Here is a 16,766-nt window from a genome sequence, read left to right as displayed (position 1 = left end):
AGCACCAGAGGTGGGTGCCAAATATGCAGTACTAGCTGTGCTAATACCTCGTTGGCAAGAGTACTGTTGTCTGTGTATTTGCCCCGCAAGTCTCACTGCGTTCTTTAGGGATCGTAGAACCATAGAATTGTAGGACTGGAAGGGACCTCAAGAGGTCATCTTGTCTAGTCCCCCAGCACTCATGGCAGGATTAAGTATTATCTAGACCTCGTTCCTGACGGGTGTTTATCAAACCTGCTTTTAAAAATCTACAATGATGGAGATTCCACATCATTGTAGGAAACTTATTCCGGTGCTTAATCACCCTGATGGTTTGGAATTTTTTCCTAATATCCAACCTAAACTGCCCTTGCTGCAATTTAAGCCCATTGCTTCTTGTCCTATGCTCGGAGGTTAACGAGAACAATTTTTCTCCCTCCTCTTTATAACAACCTTTTAAGTCAGGGATGGGCAAACTACAGTCCGCAGGCCGAATCCGGCCCGCAAGCCGTTTTAAGCTGACCCTTGAGCTCCTGCTGGGGAGCAGGGTCTGAGGCTTGCTCTGCTCTGTCACTCCAGTCAGGGCACAGGGTCAGGGGCTGTTCCACGCGGCTCCCGGAAGCAGCTACATGGCCCCTCTCCAGCCAGGGTGCAGGGTCGGAGGCTGCTCCATGTGGCTCCCAGAAGCAGCGTCATGGCTCCCCTCCGACTCCTACGCATCTCCAATGACCCCCACTCCAATGGGGGTTGCAGGGGCAGTGCCTGTGGATGGGGCCAGGTGAAGAACTGCCTGGCCGCGCCTCCACATAGGAGCTAGAGAAGGGACATGCTGCTGCTTCCGGGAGCTGCTTGAGGTAAGCGCCTCCCAGAGCTTGCATCCCTGAGCCTCTCCCCAAGCCCCCACCCCTGCCCCAGCCCTGATCTTTCTCCCGCTCTCCGAACCCCTTGATCCCAGCCTGGAGCACCCTCCTGCACTCCAAACCAGTCATCCCCAGCCCCACCCAAGAGCCTGCACCCCAAGCCAGAGCCTGTACCCCTTCCCGCACCCCTTCCCACACCCTGCTCCAGCTCTGCACCCCTCGGTCCCAGCCCAGAGCACCCTCCTATACCACAAACTCCTCATCCCCAGCCCAGAGTCTGCACCCCTAGCCAGAGCCGTCCCCACACCCCATTCACCCTCTCCAGCCTGGAGCCTCCTCCCGCACCCCAAACTCCTCATTTCTAGCCTCACCCCCTCCTGCACCCCAACCCAAATTTTGTGAGCATTCATGGCCCACCATATAATTTCTATTCCCAGATGTGGCCCTTGGGCCAAAAAGTTTGCCCATCTCCGTTTTAAGTATTCAAAGACTGTTAATCATGTACCCTCTGTCTTCTCTTCTCCAGACTAAACAAACCTAATTTTTTAAATCTTTCCTCATAGGTCATGTTTTCTAGACTTGTAGTAATTTTTGTTGCTCTTCTCTGGACTTTCTCCAGTGTGTCTACATCTTTCCTGAAATAGAACTGGACACAATGCACCAGCTGAGGCCTAATCAACACAGAGCAGAGTGGAAGAACTACTTCTCGTGGCTTGCTTACAACACTCCTGCTAATATATCGTAGAATGTTGGCTTTTTTTTGTAACAGTGTTACACTATTCATGCATATTTAACTTGTGGTCTACTATGACCCCTGGTATACTCTGATGGTGCAGAGGTGCTATTATGGCAGTCAGCAGCAGTACCACTCATTGCACTTCATTAGGCAGTCTTTTTCCACAAGGCAGCAGGACTACCCTGGAAAGGGTCTTATGTCCTGGAGGCAAATACCTTTTGGTTCTGGTTTCAGCCAGTTGACTTGTCCCCGTCCCCATCCTCTGGCATCTACTAAGCACCAGTTTTGTCTTTTGTGTATCCAGGGCAGCGATCCTGTCGTGATTTTTACATTCCTGTCCTCTCCGTTTGGGGACAAGATGGCTCATTTTTATGATGTTTGGGACTTGATTACCACAGACAGCTGGGTCCTAACTCGATCTGATATTGCTTATGCCATCTAGTTCCTTTCCATCCTTTCTCCCCACCCTCTTTCCCATCCCTTTTCAGGAACCCCTTTAGTGAGACACTGCTCCTTGAATAGGTTCAGTCTCTGCTAGATTTGGGAGCTGTGGCATAGGTTCCTCTGCAGCAACAGGGTTGGGGGTTTTATTCCTGGTACTTTCTAATTCCCAAGCCCAAGGGAGGGGTGAGACCTGTAATATTAACGAATATATCAGGTATGTGAGGTTCTGGATGGTCACCCTAACAACTGCCCTCACATTAAATCACAATGACTGGCTTGCTGCCCTGGACCATCAAGATATTTATTTCCATGTAGCGATTTTCCCGAACCACAGGAGATTCCTATGGCTTGTTGTGTCGAATCAGCACCATCAATACACCAAACTCAGTTCCCTGGATCTTTACCCAATGTATGGTTGTGGTGACTCTGTACCTCAAGAAAAAGGAAATCCATATCCTCCATATCTGGAGGATTGGTTACTGAGAGGCAAATCCAGGAAAGATGTCCTCTCTTACATGCACATCTCTGTACACTTACTCAATTGCTTGGGCCTCACCCTAAACAGGAAGTCAGCATTGATCACTATTCAAAAAATCTAGTTCCTTGGGGCCCTAATAGATTCTAGTAGTCTGAGACATTTTTAGATGATTCGTCGCCTTTATCTGGAGCTCAACCCTCTACCACAGCTTGTGTGCCTGAGGCTGCTGGGTCACATGACTGTACACACATGCTCCATTTTGCCAGATTGCATCTTTGCCCCCTCCAAATGCAGCTGAAGTCAGTCGATTATCCGACCCATCATCCCTTGGATGATCAACTGGTCCAACTTCCTCTACCAATCCGGGGCACCTTATGGTGATGGAGGTTCAGGGTAGTGTACGCCAGGGCATTCCTCTTGCTTGGTCCCCACCGACTAGGATTATTGTCAATGACATCTCTTTAAGAAGCTGAGGAGCACATCTGGGGTCACTGAAAATTCGGAGCCTGTGGTCAGAACAGGAAGCTTCACTGCATATCAATGTCCTGGAGCTTCAGACCATCTACAGTGCCTGTCACACTTTCCAAGATCACACCAAGGGCTCAGTGGTTCACATACTCACCGACAATACACCACGATGTATTATGTGAACAGGCAAAGGAGGAGCACACAAGTGTTCTGTGTCAGGAGATCTTGCTCTGGCAGTTTTGCATCGGGAAGAACATTACTCCGGTGGCTGATTGATTCTTTACCTCAGGTAGAGTAATTTGCGGATTGACTTAGCAAGTGTTTTCCCATGAGTTATGAGGGGTCTTGGAAGTCCATCTTTCCAGTTTGGGGCATTCCAGTTGACCTATTTGCCACAAGAGACGAGAAATGCCATCTGTTTTGCTCTCTAGGAGCTATGTTTGGTTTGGATTTCCTGACTACTGCTTTTCACCTCAGTTGGGAATTGGCACTCCTATAGGCTTTCCCTCTGATTCTGATCAGTCATCCTCAAACTGAAATTGGACCATACCCAGCTCATCCTCATTGCTCTGGCATGTCTGAGGCAACATTTGGTTTTCCATCCTTCTTGCATTATTGGTTTGGCCTCCCACATCCCTTCCTCTTCATCCTGAGCTCCTGACTCAGCATCAGTCAGATTTTGCATCCCACAGCCTGATCTCTGCATCTCACTGCATGGCTGCTTAATGGTTAAATGAGGAGGAAGATCAATGTTTAGAGGCTATTTGACAGGTCCTATTCATAGTAGGAAGCCTCTACCAGAATGGCCTATTTGGTCAAATGGAAGCGTTTTTCGAAATGGTCATTGGCCTATGGAGTTCAACCAAAGCTGACAGGTATCCAGGGCATCTTGAAATACTTATGTCATCAGTTGTACTTAGTTTGTTGAGGAGACATCTGGCAGCGATTTTGGTGTTTTCAGGGGCAGTTGGTAACAAGATTCTTGAAAGGAGTCCATCTCCACCCACCAGTGAGAGAGAAGTTCCTTTGTGGACCGTTAATAGTCTTAGTGGCTGTGATGGGACCGCCATTCAAGCCTCGGGCATCTTTTTTTCCTCTCCTTATGCCAAAATATTGCATTTCTGGTAGCAATAATATCTGCAAGGAGATTGAGAGTTGTAGACTTTGATGGTAGAACCTCCTTACACGCAGTTCTCCAAAGACAGTGTCCTTGTGGTCACACACTAAGATTTTATCTAAAGTGGTTTCTCAATTCATTTTAACCAAGTAGTGTGCTTACCTAAGTTCTTTCCTCAGCCACATTCAACCCTGGAGAGCAGCATCTTCACATGCTGGATGTCAGGCAATGCCTAGCCTTTTACCTGGACAGGAATAAACCTCTTCATGATTCTCCATGTCTGTGTTGTATGCAGACTGAATGAAGGGACAAGGAGTCTCTTTGCAGATGATTTCTAGGTGGATAACTTCTTCTATCAAGACAGCTTACAAAATAGGTCTGCTACACACTCCCAAAAGGTGCAACCTCATTCTGCGAGAGCTCAGGCTATGTTGATGGCCATCTTCTGTTTTAATATTGGACGTCTGCAGGGCTGCCATTTGGTCAGCTGTGTGTGTTTATGAACCATAATGTCACTACCGCAGCATCCAGAGCAGACAAACTTTGGAAAGGCCATTCTGCAGTCCTTGTTTAGACAGACTCCAAGCCCCATCTCCTGTGAGTACTGCTTGTGTCATCTACATGGAATAAGTGGCTGCATCTGCTCAGAGAAGAAAAGTTAATTACCTGTATTGTAACTGTTCTTTGAGATGTGATGCAGAAGGATATTCCACAATCCTCTGTCTGTCCCTTCTGCATCAGTCTATGCTCTTGACCTTTGGTGTGAGGGAACTTAGTGAGGCTGGGGCGGTGCCCCCCGCAGATAGCTGGAGAGGAGCTACAGCCATGAGTACAACCATATGGGTACTGCTAGGCCAGATTCTCTGGCTGCTGGGCACGCGCGTGTGCACACACACACCCCCCTACAAAGAATACACTTCTGTATCATGTCTTGAACAGTTACAATAGAGATAACAGGGTAGCAGCTGTGTTAGTCTGTATTCGCAAAAAGAAAAGGAGTACTTGTGGCACCTTAGAGACTAACAAATTTATTTGAGCATGAGCTTTCGTGAGCTACAGCTCACTTCATCAGATGCATCCGATGAAGTGAGCTGTAGCTCATGAAAGCTCATGCTCAAATAAATTTGTTAGTCTCTAAGGTGCCACAAGTATTCCTTTTCTTTTTGCGAAGAGGGGTAAGTAAGTCTTTCACAGTACGTGCCACATACAGAAAGAGCTACTTCTCCATCCATATTTCTTCCTATAAGCTGAAACTCATTCTGCTGTGATAGGTATAAATAAGTGAGTCTTTGACTCAAGGCCCACGTATCATATGTGGGAGATCTGTCATATAGGACAGATGTAATTAGATTGCTCTGTTGTAAAAGCAATGCTTAGAAAAGACTCTGCCTAAAACAGCCTACAATGTTTTGAGTGGAAGTTTGTGCTGTTTACAGCTTAGAATTGCAAATATTTCTTAATGGCGAAGAGAGAAACCACAAAGTTATCACATTAAATGAGATGTCTGCTTTCTCTTTACTATATATTGGCATTTCTATCCAATGTCATGCTATAAATAACACAAGTAGAGATGTGATTGCGTATAGGAACATAAATTGCACACCAACTCATAAAGAGCAATATCTTGCACACACTTTCAGGAAAGAACTTACTAAATACTTGAACTCGTAAGACTCAGCAACTCCTTTTTCTGATAGGCACTATTTTGCTATGGTTTTCTCATCTTGCTCTTCGTTGTATTACAATTTCCAAAAAGAAAAAGATTTGGTTCCTTTTAGTCAAGCTTTCAATCAGCATTTAAAAACAGTTATACTAACCACTAGTGGTGTTTAAGAAATTGGTACGTTCACTGTCTAAATTATGACATTGAAGTCATCATGCAAATCAAGGGGAAAAATCTATTTTTCATATAACAAAGTATAGCTTTTACCAGGAATATCTGTAATAAATTGTGTTTAACATGCATCTTTGGCTATTTCATCTGCATGTTCCCTACTGATCAGCTTCCACTGAGACTAATTCAGGTGTTCCAAATCTTCTAGGAGCTTAAAACTACCACAAGTTTGTTTTTAAAAAAAAAACTAAGCAAAACACTTGCCTGCTGTGATAAGAAGTCAGACTTGGACCAGTGACATATGAGTAGATCTATCTTTCAACTGCCAGGGCTTGTGCCCCTAATGAGGGATATTACTTGTGGCTAACTTTGAAAGGTTCCAAGGTAGTACACCTTTAAAATCATAAAATGAAATATGAAAATTCTATTTTAAGGTCATTAAAAGTCCCTAAAGCTTCATTTTCTGAGCGCTGTGCAACACAAATTAATGTCCTGCCTTTATAGGTGGAAGGGTATAATTTTTTTTTAAAATAAAATTTGTCTGTGGTGGAGTTGTGATGAGTAAGCTTAGGTGAAATGGTCAGCACATGTATTCCACTGCCACATGTGTATTTATGTGTAAAGTGTAGGCATGCATATGTCAGGGGCATATGCCTGTGTTTGCCAAAAGCTGGGAATGGGCGACGGGACAGATCAGTTGATGATTAACTATTCTGTTCATTCCCTCTGGGACACCTGGCACTGGCCACAGTCAGAAGACAGGATGCTGGGCATAGAAATTACACACATAGAAATTATAAATTATCTGTATTTTTATATAGGGTTCAGACTTGACACTGTTGACACAGCAACAAAATGAATGAAAGCAGCTCGTACCTCTTAAGGTTTGTCTACGCTGCAATTAAACAGCCCCTTTCTGAGCCAGTTGGATAGGTCAGCTGCAAGTGTTTAATTGCAATATAGATGTTTGGTCTTGGGCTGGAGCCTGGGCTCTAGGACCCTTTGAGGTGGAAGGATCCTGGCAGCCAAAGCCCAAACATCTGTACTGCAGTTAAACAGCCCCTTAGCCCTTGCCCTGTGAGCCCAAGACAGCTGGCACAGGCCAGCCACATGTCTAATTACAGTGTAGATATACCCTTAAACTACATCTACACTTGGAGCTAGGAGTGTGATTCCTGGTTCACATAGACATGCACTAACTCTCATCGAGCTAGCATGCTAAAAATAGTGTAGCTACGGCACCACAGGCAGTTGTGAGCAGAAGCATGGGCTAGCCACGCTACGTACAAATCTGTGGGGTCCAGATGAGTTTGTATTCAGAGTGGCTAGCCCATGCTGCTGCTCACCTCTGCCTCTGGTGCTGTGGCTACACTACTATTTGCAGTGTGCTAGCTCAATGAGAGCTCCTGAGAGTGTTACACCCCCAGCTCCGAGTGTTAGATGTAGTCTGAGCTATTGTTCTAGTCCAAGGCAGTGCTAACTGGCTGACTTTCAGAAATCTGTCTTAATCTAACTGGCTGGAAACTTGTATTTAAAAATTAAATCTTTTATTTTGCAGTATCTGACTCAGCTAGATGCATAGTGGTCAGGATTGTTTTACTTTGCTGTTTTAAAGCTTTTAATGTCACAAAACTTGCATATAGACATGTGACTCAGTAATTCCGTATTGCCTCTTAATTTTAACACCTTAACTGCCATGAGAAACACGGTTCTTTAGAAAAGAACTTGCACTTCAGTCTGCTGCTTTCTTCTACTTACTGATGTCCATTTTTAGGCATTGATGTAACCCACTGGTCAGGGGTCTGCACTTTAACAGCATTGATATAATCCAAAAGCTACCTGTGTGGAGTTGAGAGGCTGCTATAGTCTCTGCATATATTCTTGGTGGAGATCAAGATGGAGTTCCCTAATAACGTAGGTTGAGACTTTTGGTCCAGCATATTTTCTTAATTTGTGTCTCTAATACTTTCAGTGCCTATAACTTTTGGCTTTTGCTCACTCTCACGCTTTGTTGATTATACTTGATGTAATACACTGGGGTCTCTGGCACAACTTAAGCTATATAGCCTGGTGAATGGGATGTCTTCTGTCATGGTGGAGTCAATACTTCATGCACTCTGTCTTGGCAGCCCCAAATATTGCTAACACAGTAAATGCCATGTGTACAGATACCCATATCTCTATTCTGACAATTGACACAATCCTCTCATTTTGCTCCACTAATTATGGGAGGAGTTCTTTGCACTTTGTGCTTTGTTAGGATTCAAGAATGCTGTAGTCATTCCCTTCACACAGTTTAGTATCCTGAACCAAGCTGGGAAGGATAGGCTAAGGATTCAGCAGATGGAAGAGCTGTAGCAAGTCCACATTTCTAAGGGGACAGAAAAGGAGAACGTCACTAGCTGAATTTTAGAGGATCTGGAACTGTGCAAAAAGGATAAACAAAGCTTTCCCATTTTTAATTGAAAGACTATCAAGGATCTCCAACGAAAATGGGAGTTCCTTGCTGAAGTCTTCCAATAATCAGGCTTCATTATCTACCCAATTCTTGACCAGATGATAGAATAAGAGTGCAACGTCCTTTGGAATAATTTTCAACTCGGTATAAAAAAAATAGCAAAACATCTTGTGCTATGAGACTGCAGGCTATGTCTCGCTACATTTGGAATACAGACTGCAAGGACTATAGTAAGAATTCTGTTAATTTGTTTTTGAGGTAAGTCTTAAAGGTGGGCTTTAGTAGGAAAGTTTCAGTCCTTGATTTAGGAGGTGACACTCCTATGCTGGCAAACTTGAGTTTGCGCTGTGCAAGAAGTGGCATACATATTCTCATCTTCCAGTCTCTTCACTCTGAGAAATACATGGTGGAGTATCATGGCTTCATTAAATTAGGATTTGGCAATATGTGAGTAAAGGATGAGGATATAGTTTTCTTGGTATCAATGCTTGCTTTTAGAAGCAAATGGCTGAGTTTGTTTTCTAAAAAGAGTTGTAACAAGTTTTTGCTTCTTTAGTAGATTTTGAAAAGACCCTTCCCTGAAGCTTTACTCTCCTGGAATGAGGTTGTATTTACTCTTTGGAGAAAGTTGTTTTCCTTATTCTTCCCACCCAGCTTCATCACAGACCTTATTTTTTCCTGACTTTTATATTTGCTGAAACAAAGATATTGATTAACATTATGGATGGTTTAAAAGAAACTGGTACCTGTTTTAAAAGAAGTCAAAGGAGAGACATCTAGATTTGTGAATTTTGAAGTTATGGAAGTTGTTGATTGAGAGCTGGGAGCACAGGCCCAAAGAGTGTGACTCTCCCATATTTACTGCCTTCTAAAACAAAGAATTTTAGAAATCACTTTATTTATATATTGCAATATTTTCTGTTTGTTCAGCCTGGCTGATAACCTACATTCTAAAACTGTGCCCCTTTCTGTAGCTTTCTTCCCTAAAGTCCTCTAAATTTAATCTTCCTTACAATTCAGTTCCAGGTACCATTATCAGTGCTGGTCTTCCACCTGTATCTCACTGATTCAGAGATCAGGGACAGTCGGTTGCGGTTACAACAAACTACAAAGTCCTCTTCTCCCGCTCCCCTCCCACCCACTTCATCTTTCCTCTGATAATGTAACCACTCTAATACAAGTGAAGGCTTACCACTCCAGCACACCCAATAAAATATCCTATCCATACACTGTAATTCTAAAATCAGTATTGCATAAATGGAATATTCATTGGCTTTAAATTGGGATGAATCGTGGATTTCAGCACTGTTCCAGTGTTTTATGTATGAGGATAAGTAACTCATGGAAATCCGTGATGTAGCCATAGAGGAACCATTTTAAAAACAGCAGTTCTTACACAGGAAGGCCACCAGAGATCACTCATTCATCCACACTTCTGCTGCTCTGCTCCATTGCAGTGGCCTGAGGGGTGATACCCAAAGGTCTCACTGAGATGGCTGTTTATAGTACTGACCGTTGTGGTGTGATGGAAGCGTAGTGTATAAAACAAACCAGGGAGAAAGGAAATTGCTTATCTGGCTGAGATGTGAAAAGAGTAGGTAGGCATGAAAACCTGAAGTTTAGGTCCTTTCTATTTTTTTTTTTTACTTAATTTTTTAGTCATGAGTAGGAAAATGCAATACTTTGGAAAAGAAATTTTTCTTCTAGAGGCATTTCTGAGTAACAACCAGCGAAATGGTGTTTTTAACTAAACCGAAAAACTGCTCATCTCTAATGTGAGATGTCATTCTTTAAAAATTGTTTTATCTGATGATGGGTGTTATGCAGTATTTTGCAATTTTCTCTTAAATGAAACAATTTAATATCCAAAAAATAAATGGCACTTTTAGCTTTTCAAGTTCTTCCTCTCAGCTTCCCATGTTTATGTTGGTTTCCACTCAGAGCAGGTAAAAGCTCCCACAGTCAAATTTTGGATGCTTGCCAAAGTGCTCCATGTCAAATATTAACCTTTTCATCTTGTAACACAGTGCTCTCTAGACATATTAAACATTTTAATAAAGATTTCCTTAAGTGTCACTGCATGTTTATTGCATAGCTAATAGCTGAAAAATATATTTACCGTTAATGCTAAGTGCAAGTATTATGCATTAAAGGTGCATAGCACTAATAACATTTTGCAGGTGATTCTAATACTATGATTTAAGGTGATGCCATGATTCTACCACACGATTATTGGGGGAGAGGGCTAGGGTGGTAGAAAGATCAGGTAAGAATTCTTACATTGTTTAAACTTGTGCTATAAAAGCTACCTGTGGTGTAACTCCTTATGCATTAGTGTTATCTGACTTTTTAATTTTCTTGGTTGATCTTTTTAAATGGGTGAACAATTCAATCTTGAATTCTTTGCCTATAAATGAATGTATTAACCTGTCTTTGATTTCACCTGTTCTATTCCTTTCCCTTCCCCTGTCCCCCCTCATTTGCATTGTGTTTCTGAAAGACTGGCTTTGGCTTGGTTCTCTGAATGTTTTGCCGTTTGATTAGAGTATCTGGCTTTGGGCATCTCTACTAAACTTGGACTTCATCTGCACTTACTATTATGGTTCTTGGAAAGCGGAAGTGGGTGTACAATCTGAAAACATTGCTGTAATACTCTGTTTTTCCCTTTTTCTTCCCTTGAAAGACTGGAAAGAAGGCAGTTAAGGCAGTTCTGTGGGTTTCGGCAGATGGACTCAGAGTTGTAGATGAGAAAACTAAGGTGAGACTTTGATTTTTACTTTGTATGAAAATGCCTCTAATCTTTGATACCCCTATTCTTTTTTGGACAAGTACTTGTCCACTGAAAGAGAGGCCTATATGCATGTGACCAGTTTAATTATTCATTACTTAGTGAAAATAAACTGAAATTTTCAGTGAACCATTTGAAATGCATCTTTTTACTGTCTTATTCTGAAGTGCACCCTGTGCTCAACTGACTAAACATAGCAGTTAATATGAGCCTGGAATTCTGTTTGTTCATCTGCCAGGAAAGCACATTTTCCTAATCATTTCTATCAATATAGTACATGCAGAGTTCCCCTGACCCTGATGCCCTTCATGCACTAGTAGAGATACATGAGAGATTAATGTATAAAGAAATTTATATTGATCAATCCAGTTTACAGTGCATCTGAAGTTCCAGATCATTGTATCTTATGAGCAAGCTTCCAAAAACGCAGCAAGGGAATTAAATAAAACGTACAGTAAGGAGAATCGTGTCTCTCTGAGATTTAGGTAGGTAACATGGAAATGACTTTTTTTAAGTAAGCACCTGTTTACACTCTTGTTTTTTTGGGGTGGGGGTTTCCTTTAGGATCTTATAGTTGATCAGACAATAGAGAAGGTTTCTTTCTGTGCTCCGGACCGAAATTTTGACAGGGCATTCTCTTATATCTGTCGAGATGGCACTACCCGGCGTTGGATATGCCACTGCTTCATGGCTGTAAAGGACACAGTAAGTTGAGTGTGATAGTCTGCATTTAGCTTCTGCTGTGGCTAGAAGGAGGAAGAGCTGCACCCCACAGATTTTTAAAGTCTCTATGTAAAAAAAACTTAAATTTACCTAGAGAATATGCTCTAAAGGGTTTTTACCCTAAACCAAAGTATTGTATAACTATTTGGTTGCAATTCTAATTCTTTGTTTGAACTGTTTGCTTCCCGATTTGTGGTAGCCTAGTCATCTTATGGAGAGAGATGGTACCCAGCTCGGTGTATCAATGGAAGGCAGTCAGAACAGAACTACACATTTAAAAATAAAGACAGAAGATACTTGTATCTGAAAATGTATACAGCTGAAAACTGAAATAGAAATGACAGTCTGAGGTAAAAACTCTATAGAGGGTAATTAAATATAGACCTGGTGGTAGTGTTTTGAGGCCTCTTGTGTGCAAAAACACATAGAAGGCAAAGTAATTCTGATCCTCAGAATTAAAATTAAACTGCATAAATTGTGATCACCTTTGGCTTATAAATATTAAAAGGGAAGCCAGTTACTTCTGTCGCAACTTATAGGACAGTAAGTTTTTTGAATTCCAGACATCAGCAGTAATATTGGAGTTGTCTTTTAGAAGGCTTGAAAGCTTTTTATACAATAATAAAATAACTTTGTGTGCCTACATCAGGCCAGCCAAGGTCAAACTAGACTGAGTCATGAAGATTCTTAGCATTTCACTGCTGTTGTGATGAACCTCCCTTCCTGGCCTCTCATTTTCTAAATAGGGGGATAAGATGTGGGGAAGCTCCTTTTGTATCACAGTAGCCTTGTTCTTTGTTTAGTAAAACTGGGGTTGTTATGGAACCATTGTAAATCTTAATCTTGAGAATATTATGGACAGCCATTTTTCAAAAAGTCTGCCTCTAAGTACTAGTTTAGGTTTGCAGTCAGGGTCGTTACAGGAACAAGTACTCAAGATCTGTGAGCCAGAGAGAGCCCTCTGAAAATTTTCTACCTCTGTAACAGTGGCAACCTTTTGGACTTGAGTGCTTGCTACTCCAAAAAATGGCTTTACGGAGTTCCTCTTAGTTGAACCCAAAGGCAAATTATTCCACTAGTATCTTAGTAGCAGTTGAACGAAACAGCATATCTGGAAATCTCTTACGCTGGGCTTTTCCAGCAATGTTTGTGTAGTAACAGAAGAGAATCTTTGTATGCAAAGGGTTAATTTAAACCCATGCAGTATGACCAGGCCTAGCAGTTATCTGAGGCTCCTTAATTAGATTCTTCTTGGGAAAGGCATCTGTTACATGTGTTTTGTGTATTACTCAGTATGTATGGTTGTGCCAGTTCCTCTATGATGCAGTGTCTTCTTGTACAGGGGGAACGGTTGAGTCATGCTGTGGGCTGTGCGTTTGCAGCATGCCTGGAGCGAAAGCAGAAACGAGAGAAGGAGTGTGGAGTGACTGCCACCTTTGATGCCAGCAGAACCACGTTCACAAGAGAGGGATCTTTCAGGGTCACTACAGCTACTGAACAAGCCGAAAGAGAGGAAATAATGAGACACATACAGGATGCTAAAGGTAAAGGACTGCAAGTTGTGATTTTTTTTTTTTGCGCTTACCATGGACAGTATGTACAAGTGACTCATAGTCTATGCAGAGAATAAAGGATTAACTTCCCCACAAACTCCTACAGTTCTGGGAAAAACGAGGCTAATTACATGGTGCAGCATGCTTATCATTCACTGAACATTTAATGTCCACGTAAAGATATGAAATATGATCCCAGCTGCCTTCACTTCCCTACATGCCCCTTAGAAAATCACGAAACCATGATCCATGTGTGAATGCAACTAGAAAAAGCTTCTACTTTTTTTTTTTTTTAAGCAGGTAGGTTAAAAGGTGTCTTGTAGAGGGAAGATGGTAGGTCCCAGGATAAAGGGATTTACAATGAAAATGGTCCAGGGACTTTTTTAAAAAGCTTTTAAAAAAAAAAAAAAAATCAGTAAGGAAAAAACATAAAACCCAGCCATTTTTTTTTTGAAGAGTTTTAAACTCTGGCTTTAGACCAAAAATATCTTTCTGGTTTTGATGATACTGTTCAGTTTGCTGGAAAACTGATGGCTTTATATCCAAAGAGAAAATATTGGAGATATAAAGGTATTCTTTGAGTCAGTTGCATTTGTCACGTTTTCTTCATTAGTCAGATGAATAAGTGATGATGGGGTTATACAGAATTGCACAGTCAGAATGAGGGACCTGAAGTAAAGGTGTTAAAGGGTCTAGAATGTTTTAGGGTTTGTGTAAGATGGCTCCATCTTCAGACCCCAATTTTTGTCAAATAAACTATTAAATGAGTTGGGGCCTTCTGTATTTTCTAGTAGCCTAGTAATATTACAAAAAGTAGTATTCTCCATAGTTTATTTGACAATTCAGTAGAAGTCATCTCTAATAAAAAATCCCATAACAAGTTTCATACTTCCACTCTGAACTTGCTAAACCTTAATCTTGATACATCTTGTAGTCTTCATCAGCTACCCACTATTCCTGATATATCAATTTTAAAACTTACTAACTGAAGCTTTAACTCAAGTCAATGCAACTCCAGGGCACGCATCACAGAAAATACTGTCTCAAGGTGTGAAATCTTTTTCAAGGAAGACTTATTAAAGTTTTTTCAGTTGAGTGAATCTGAGTAGTTGTGGCTAATAGGAATTGAAGGGGGCGGGACAGCCCAGTAAGTTCCTTCTTTTAATACTTCAGATATCTCCAGAGTAATGTTTGTCTTTCAGATCTCTATTTGTTCTGTTGATGCCTGTTGGAAGAAATGCACTTTTTTAAGAGATGCTTGAAAAGCAGCAGCACTGTATAGTTGAGAGGGTTCTATGCGTGTTGGTTTCTCTATTTAGTGATGATTAATTCTCCTAAAATGAATGACGTATGCCACAGCTAGAGAAGTGCATTTTTATACCATATCCCATCCATCATGAGTTGTAGCACATTTAATATTCTAGTAAAGGGTGCATCCTAGGCAGGAATAATTGTTGTAGTGGTTTAGTATTGTCAATCTGGTATGTGGACATTAGTTTGTAAGTGCATTCACTCGTGACCTAATCTGGGCTTAAACTTCTACATGTCCAAAACTAAGCTTGGTCCACTGCATCACCAGGAAGTAGGTTTCAAGTGACATAACTAAAAATTAAGCATCTGTGCTCTTACTTTGAGCAGCTTTTGGTGGAAATGTAACTAGTGACTGGCAGCTGCTCTGTCTGGAAGGGTAAATACAACTGAAAATCTGCCTCTTCATCCTGTTTTGAGATAAGCCCAGAGACTTTGGCTTTCTGGGACATATAAATTGTTTAGTGACTTAATTGAATAGAAGTAACACTAACAATTCTGTCCATATGCTGTTCACCTCACAATTTTGCACAAGTTTATAAAATAAGAATGGGGCTGTATTTTTAATCTTACAAATTTTTGTTTGTTTCAGGTTTTTTGAGCCACAAGTAAAACTGAATTCCTATTGGTTTAGGAACACTTGACATACTACCACCACCATCAAGCAGCTAAAAAGGAATATACATTTTACACAGTGCCTGTCCATGTAAAGTGCATGATCTTACTTAGTGTTAAATACACGTGTGCACAAACAGTTGCCAATGGTGAAATGAACAGCTGTAGAGAACTGATTTTTCCATTGTAATATTAACACTTTGATCGACAAAGGCAGGTTAACTATAATTGCAGCAAGTTTATCCTCTGAAAACACACCAATACTGCTGACCCAGGAAAAGCATTTAGCAGTGCTTCACTTTCCTAAACTTATGTTCTGTTTCTTTTCACAGCTGAAACAGAAGTGAAAAAAGCAGCAGCTCCCAGTGCTACACCCAGCAATACTGCCCCATCTCCTGGGTCCCCAACCTCTCCCACTGCTGACATCACTGCTTCTCTAGATAAAGAGATGAACCATCCCCATGCTATCCCACGAAGGCATGCCCCTATAGAGCAACTTGCCAGGCAAGGCTCTTTCCGAGGTTTCCCTGCCCTTAGCCAAAAGATGTCCCCCTTTAAACGCCAGCTGTCATTGCGAATAAATGAGCTGCCTTCAACAGTGCAAAGAAAGACCGACTTCCCCATGAAGAACTCAGGTAAAAGCAAGTGTGTGTTCTACCACAGTGGTTCTCAACCAGGGGTCCAGCCATGAGCAGGTTTCAGGAGGTCCACCAAGCAAGGCCAGCATTAGACTTGCTGAGGCTCAGAGCAGAAAGACGAAGTCCCACTGCATGGGGCTGAAGCCTGAGCATTGTAGCTTCGCAGGAGGCCCCTGCAGCATGGGGCCCCAGGCAGTTGCCCTGCTTGCTACCCCTTAACGCTGGCCCTGGCTTTTATATGCAGAAAAACAGTGGTGGTGACACAGGTGGCCTGTGGAGTTTTTATAGCATGTTGTGGGGGGCCTCAGAAAGAAAAAGGTTGAGAACCCCTGTACCGTAACATTGTCCTTTGCAAGTGCAGAAGACGAAAGCTTCCTGCATCCCTCTTACCTCCTGGTTTTAACCATGCAGCTAATTTGCCAAGTGCTGTTTAATGTGCCAGTTCCTTCTTTCCACTTCACTTCAGATGGCCTGCCACTAACAAAAGTGTCACAGCTCAGAAGAACCGTGTTGACAGGGAAGGGATTAGGGTTTCACATGTAAATCATCAGCACAAGGTAAACTGACTTGTTCTTGGTGTTTGAGACTTCCAAGAAAAGCTCAGGAAGAGGTGTTGGTGAATTAGTAGGTGGCACTCTTCCCTCTGTCATTAAACCAAAGCCAGGTGTGATGGTAGGGGGCTCTGTACTAATAAAGGCTTTTGAGATGTAAAATGCTAGTCTTGACCACTTGTGATCGTTATAGATCCTGTGACCTTTTTCACAAGT

General features: G+C 42.0%; 1 protein-coding gene across 20 annotated transcripts in view; it reads left to right on the top strand.

Moving 5' to 3' along the window:
* Window positions 1-16,766, top strand: part of NUMB (NUMB endocytic adaptor protein) — a 148,405-nt gene that overhangs the window by 123,008 nt on the left and 8,631 nt on the right. For all 20 annotated transcript variants that reach the window (XM_038404428.1, XM_038404427.1, XM_038404424.2 and 17 more), the window contains 4 exons: window positions 11,058-11,132; window positions 11,727-11,867; window positions 13,228-13,429; window positions 15,694-15,996. In XM_038404428.1, coding sequence (XP_038260356.1) covers window positions 11,058-11,132; window positions 11,727-11,867; window positions 13,228-13,429; window positions 15,694-15,996 — 721 coding nt within the window. The remainder of the gene's footprint in view (window positions 1-11,057; window positions 11,133-11,726; window positions 11,868-13,227; window positions 13,430-15,693; window positions 15,997-16,766) is intronic.

The sequence above is a fragment of the Dermochelys coriacea genome, chromosome 6 (genome assembly GCF_009764565.3).
Source record: "Dermochelys coriacea isolate rDerCor1 chromosome 6, rDerCor1.pri.v4, whole genome shotgun sequence".
In the NCBI taxonomy this organism is placed as follows: domain Eukaryota; kingdom Metazoa; phylum Chordata; order Testudines; family Dermochelyidae; genus Dermochelys; species Dermochelys coriacea.
This window is presented reverse-complemented; position numbering and strand designations above follow the sequence as displayed.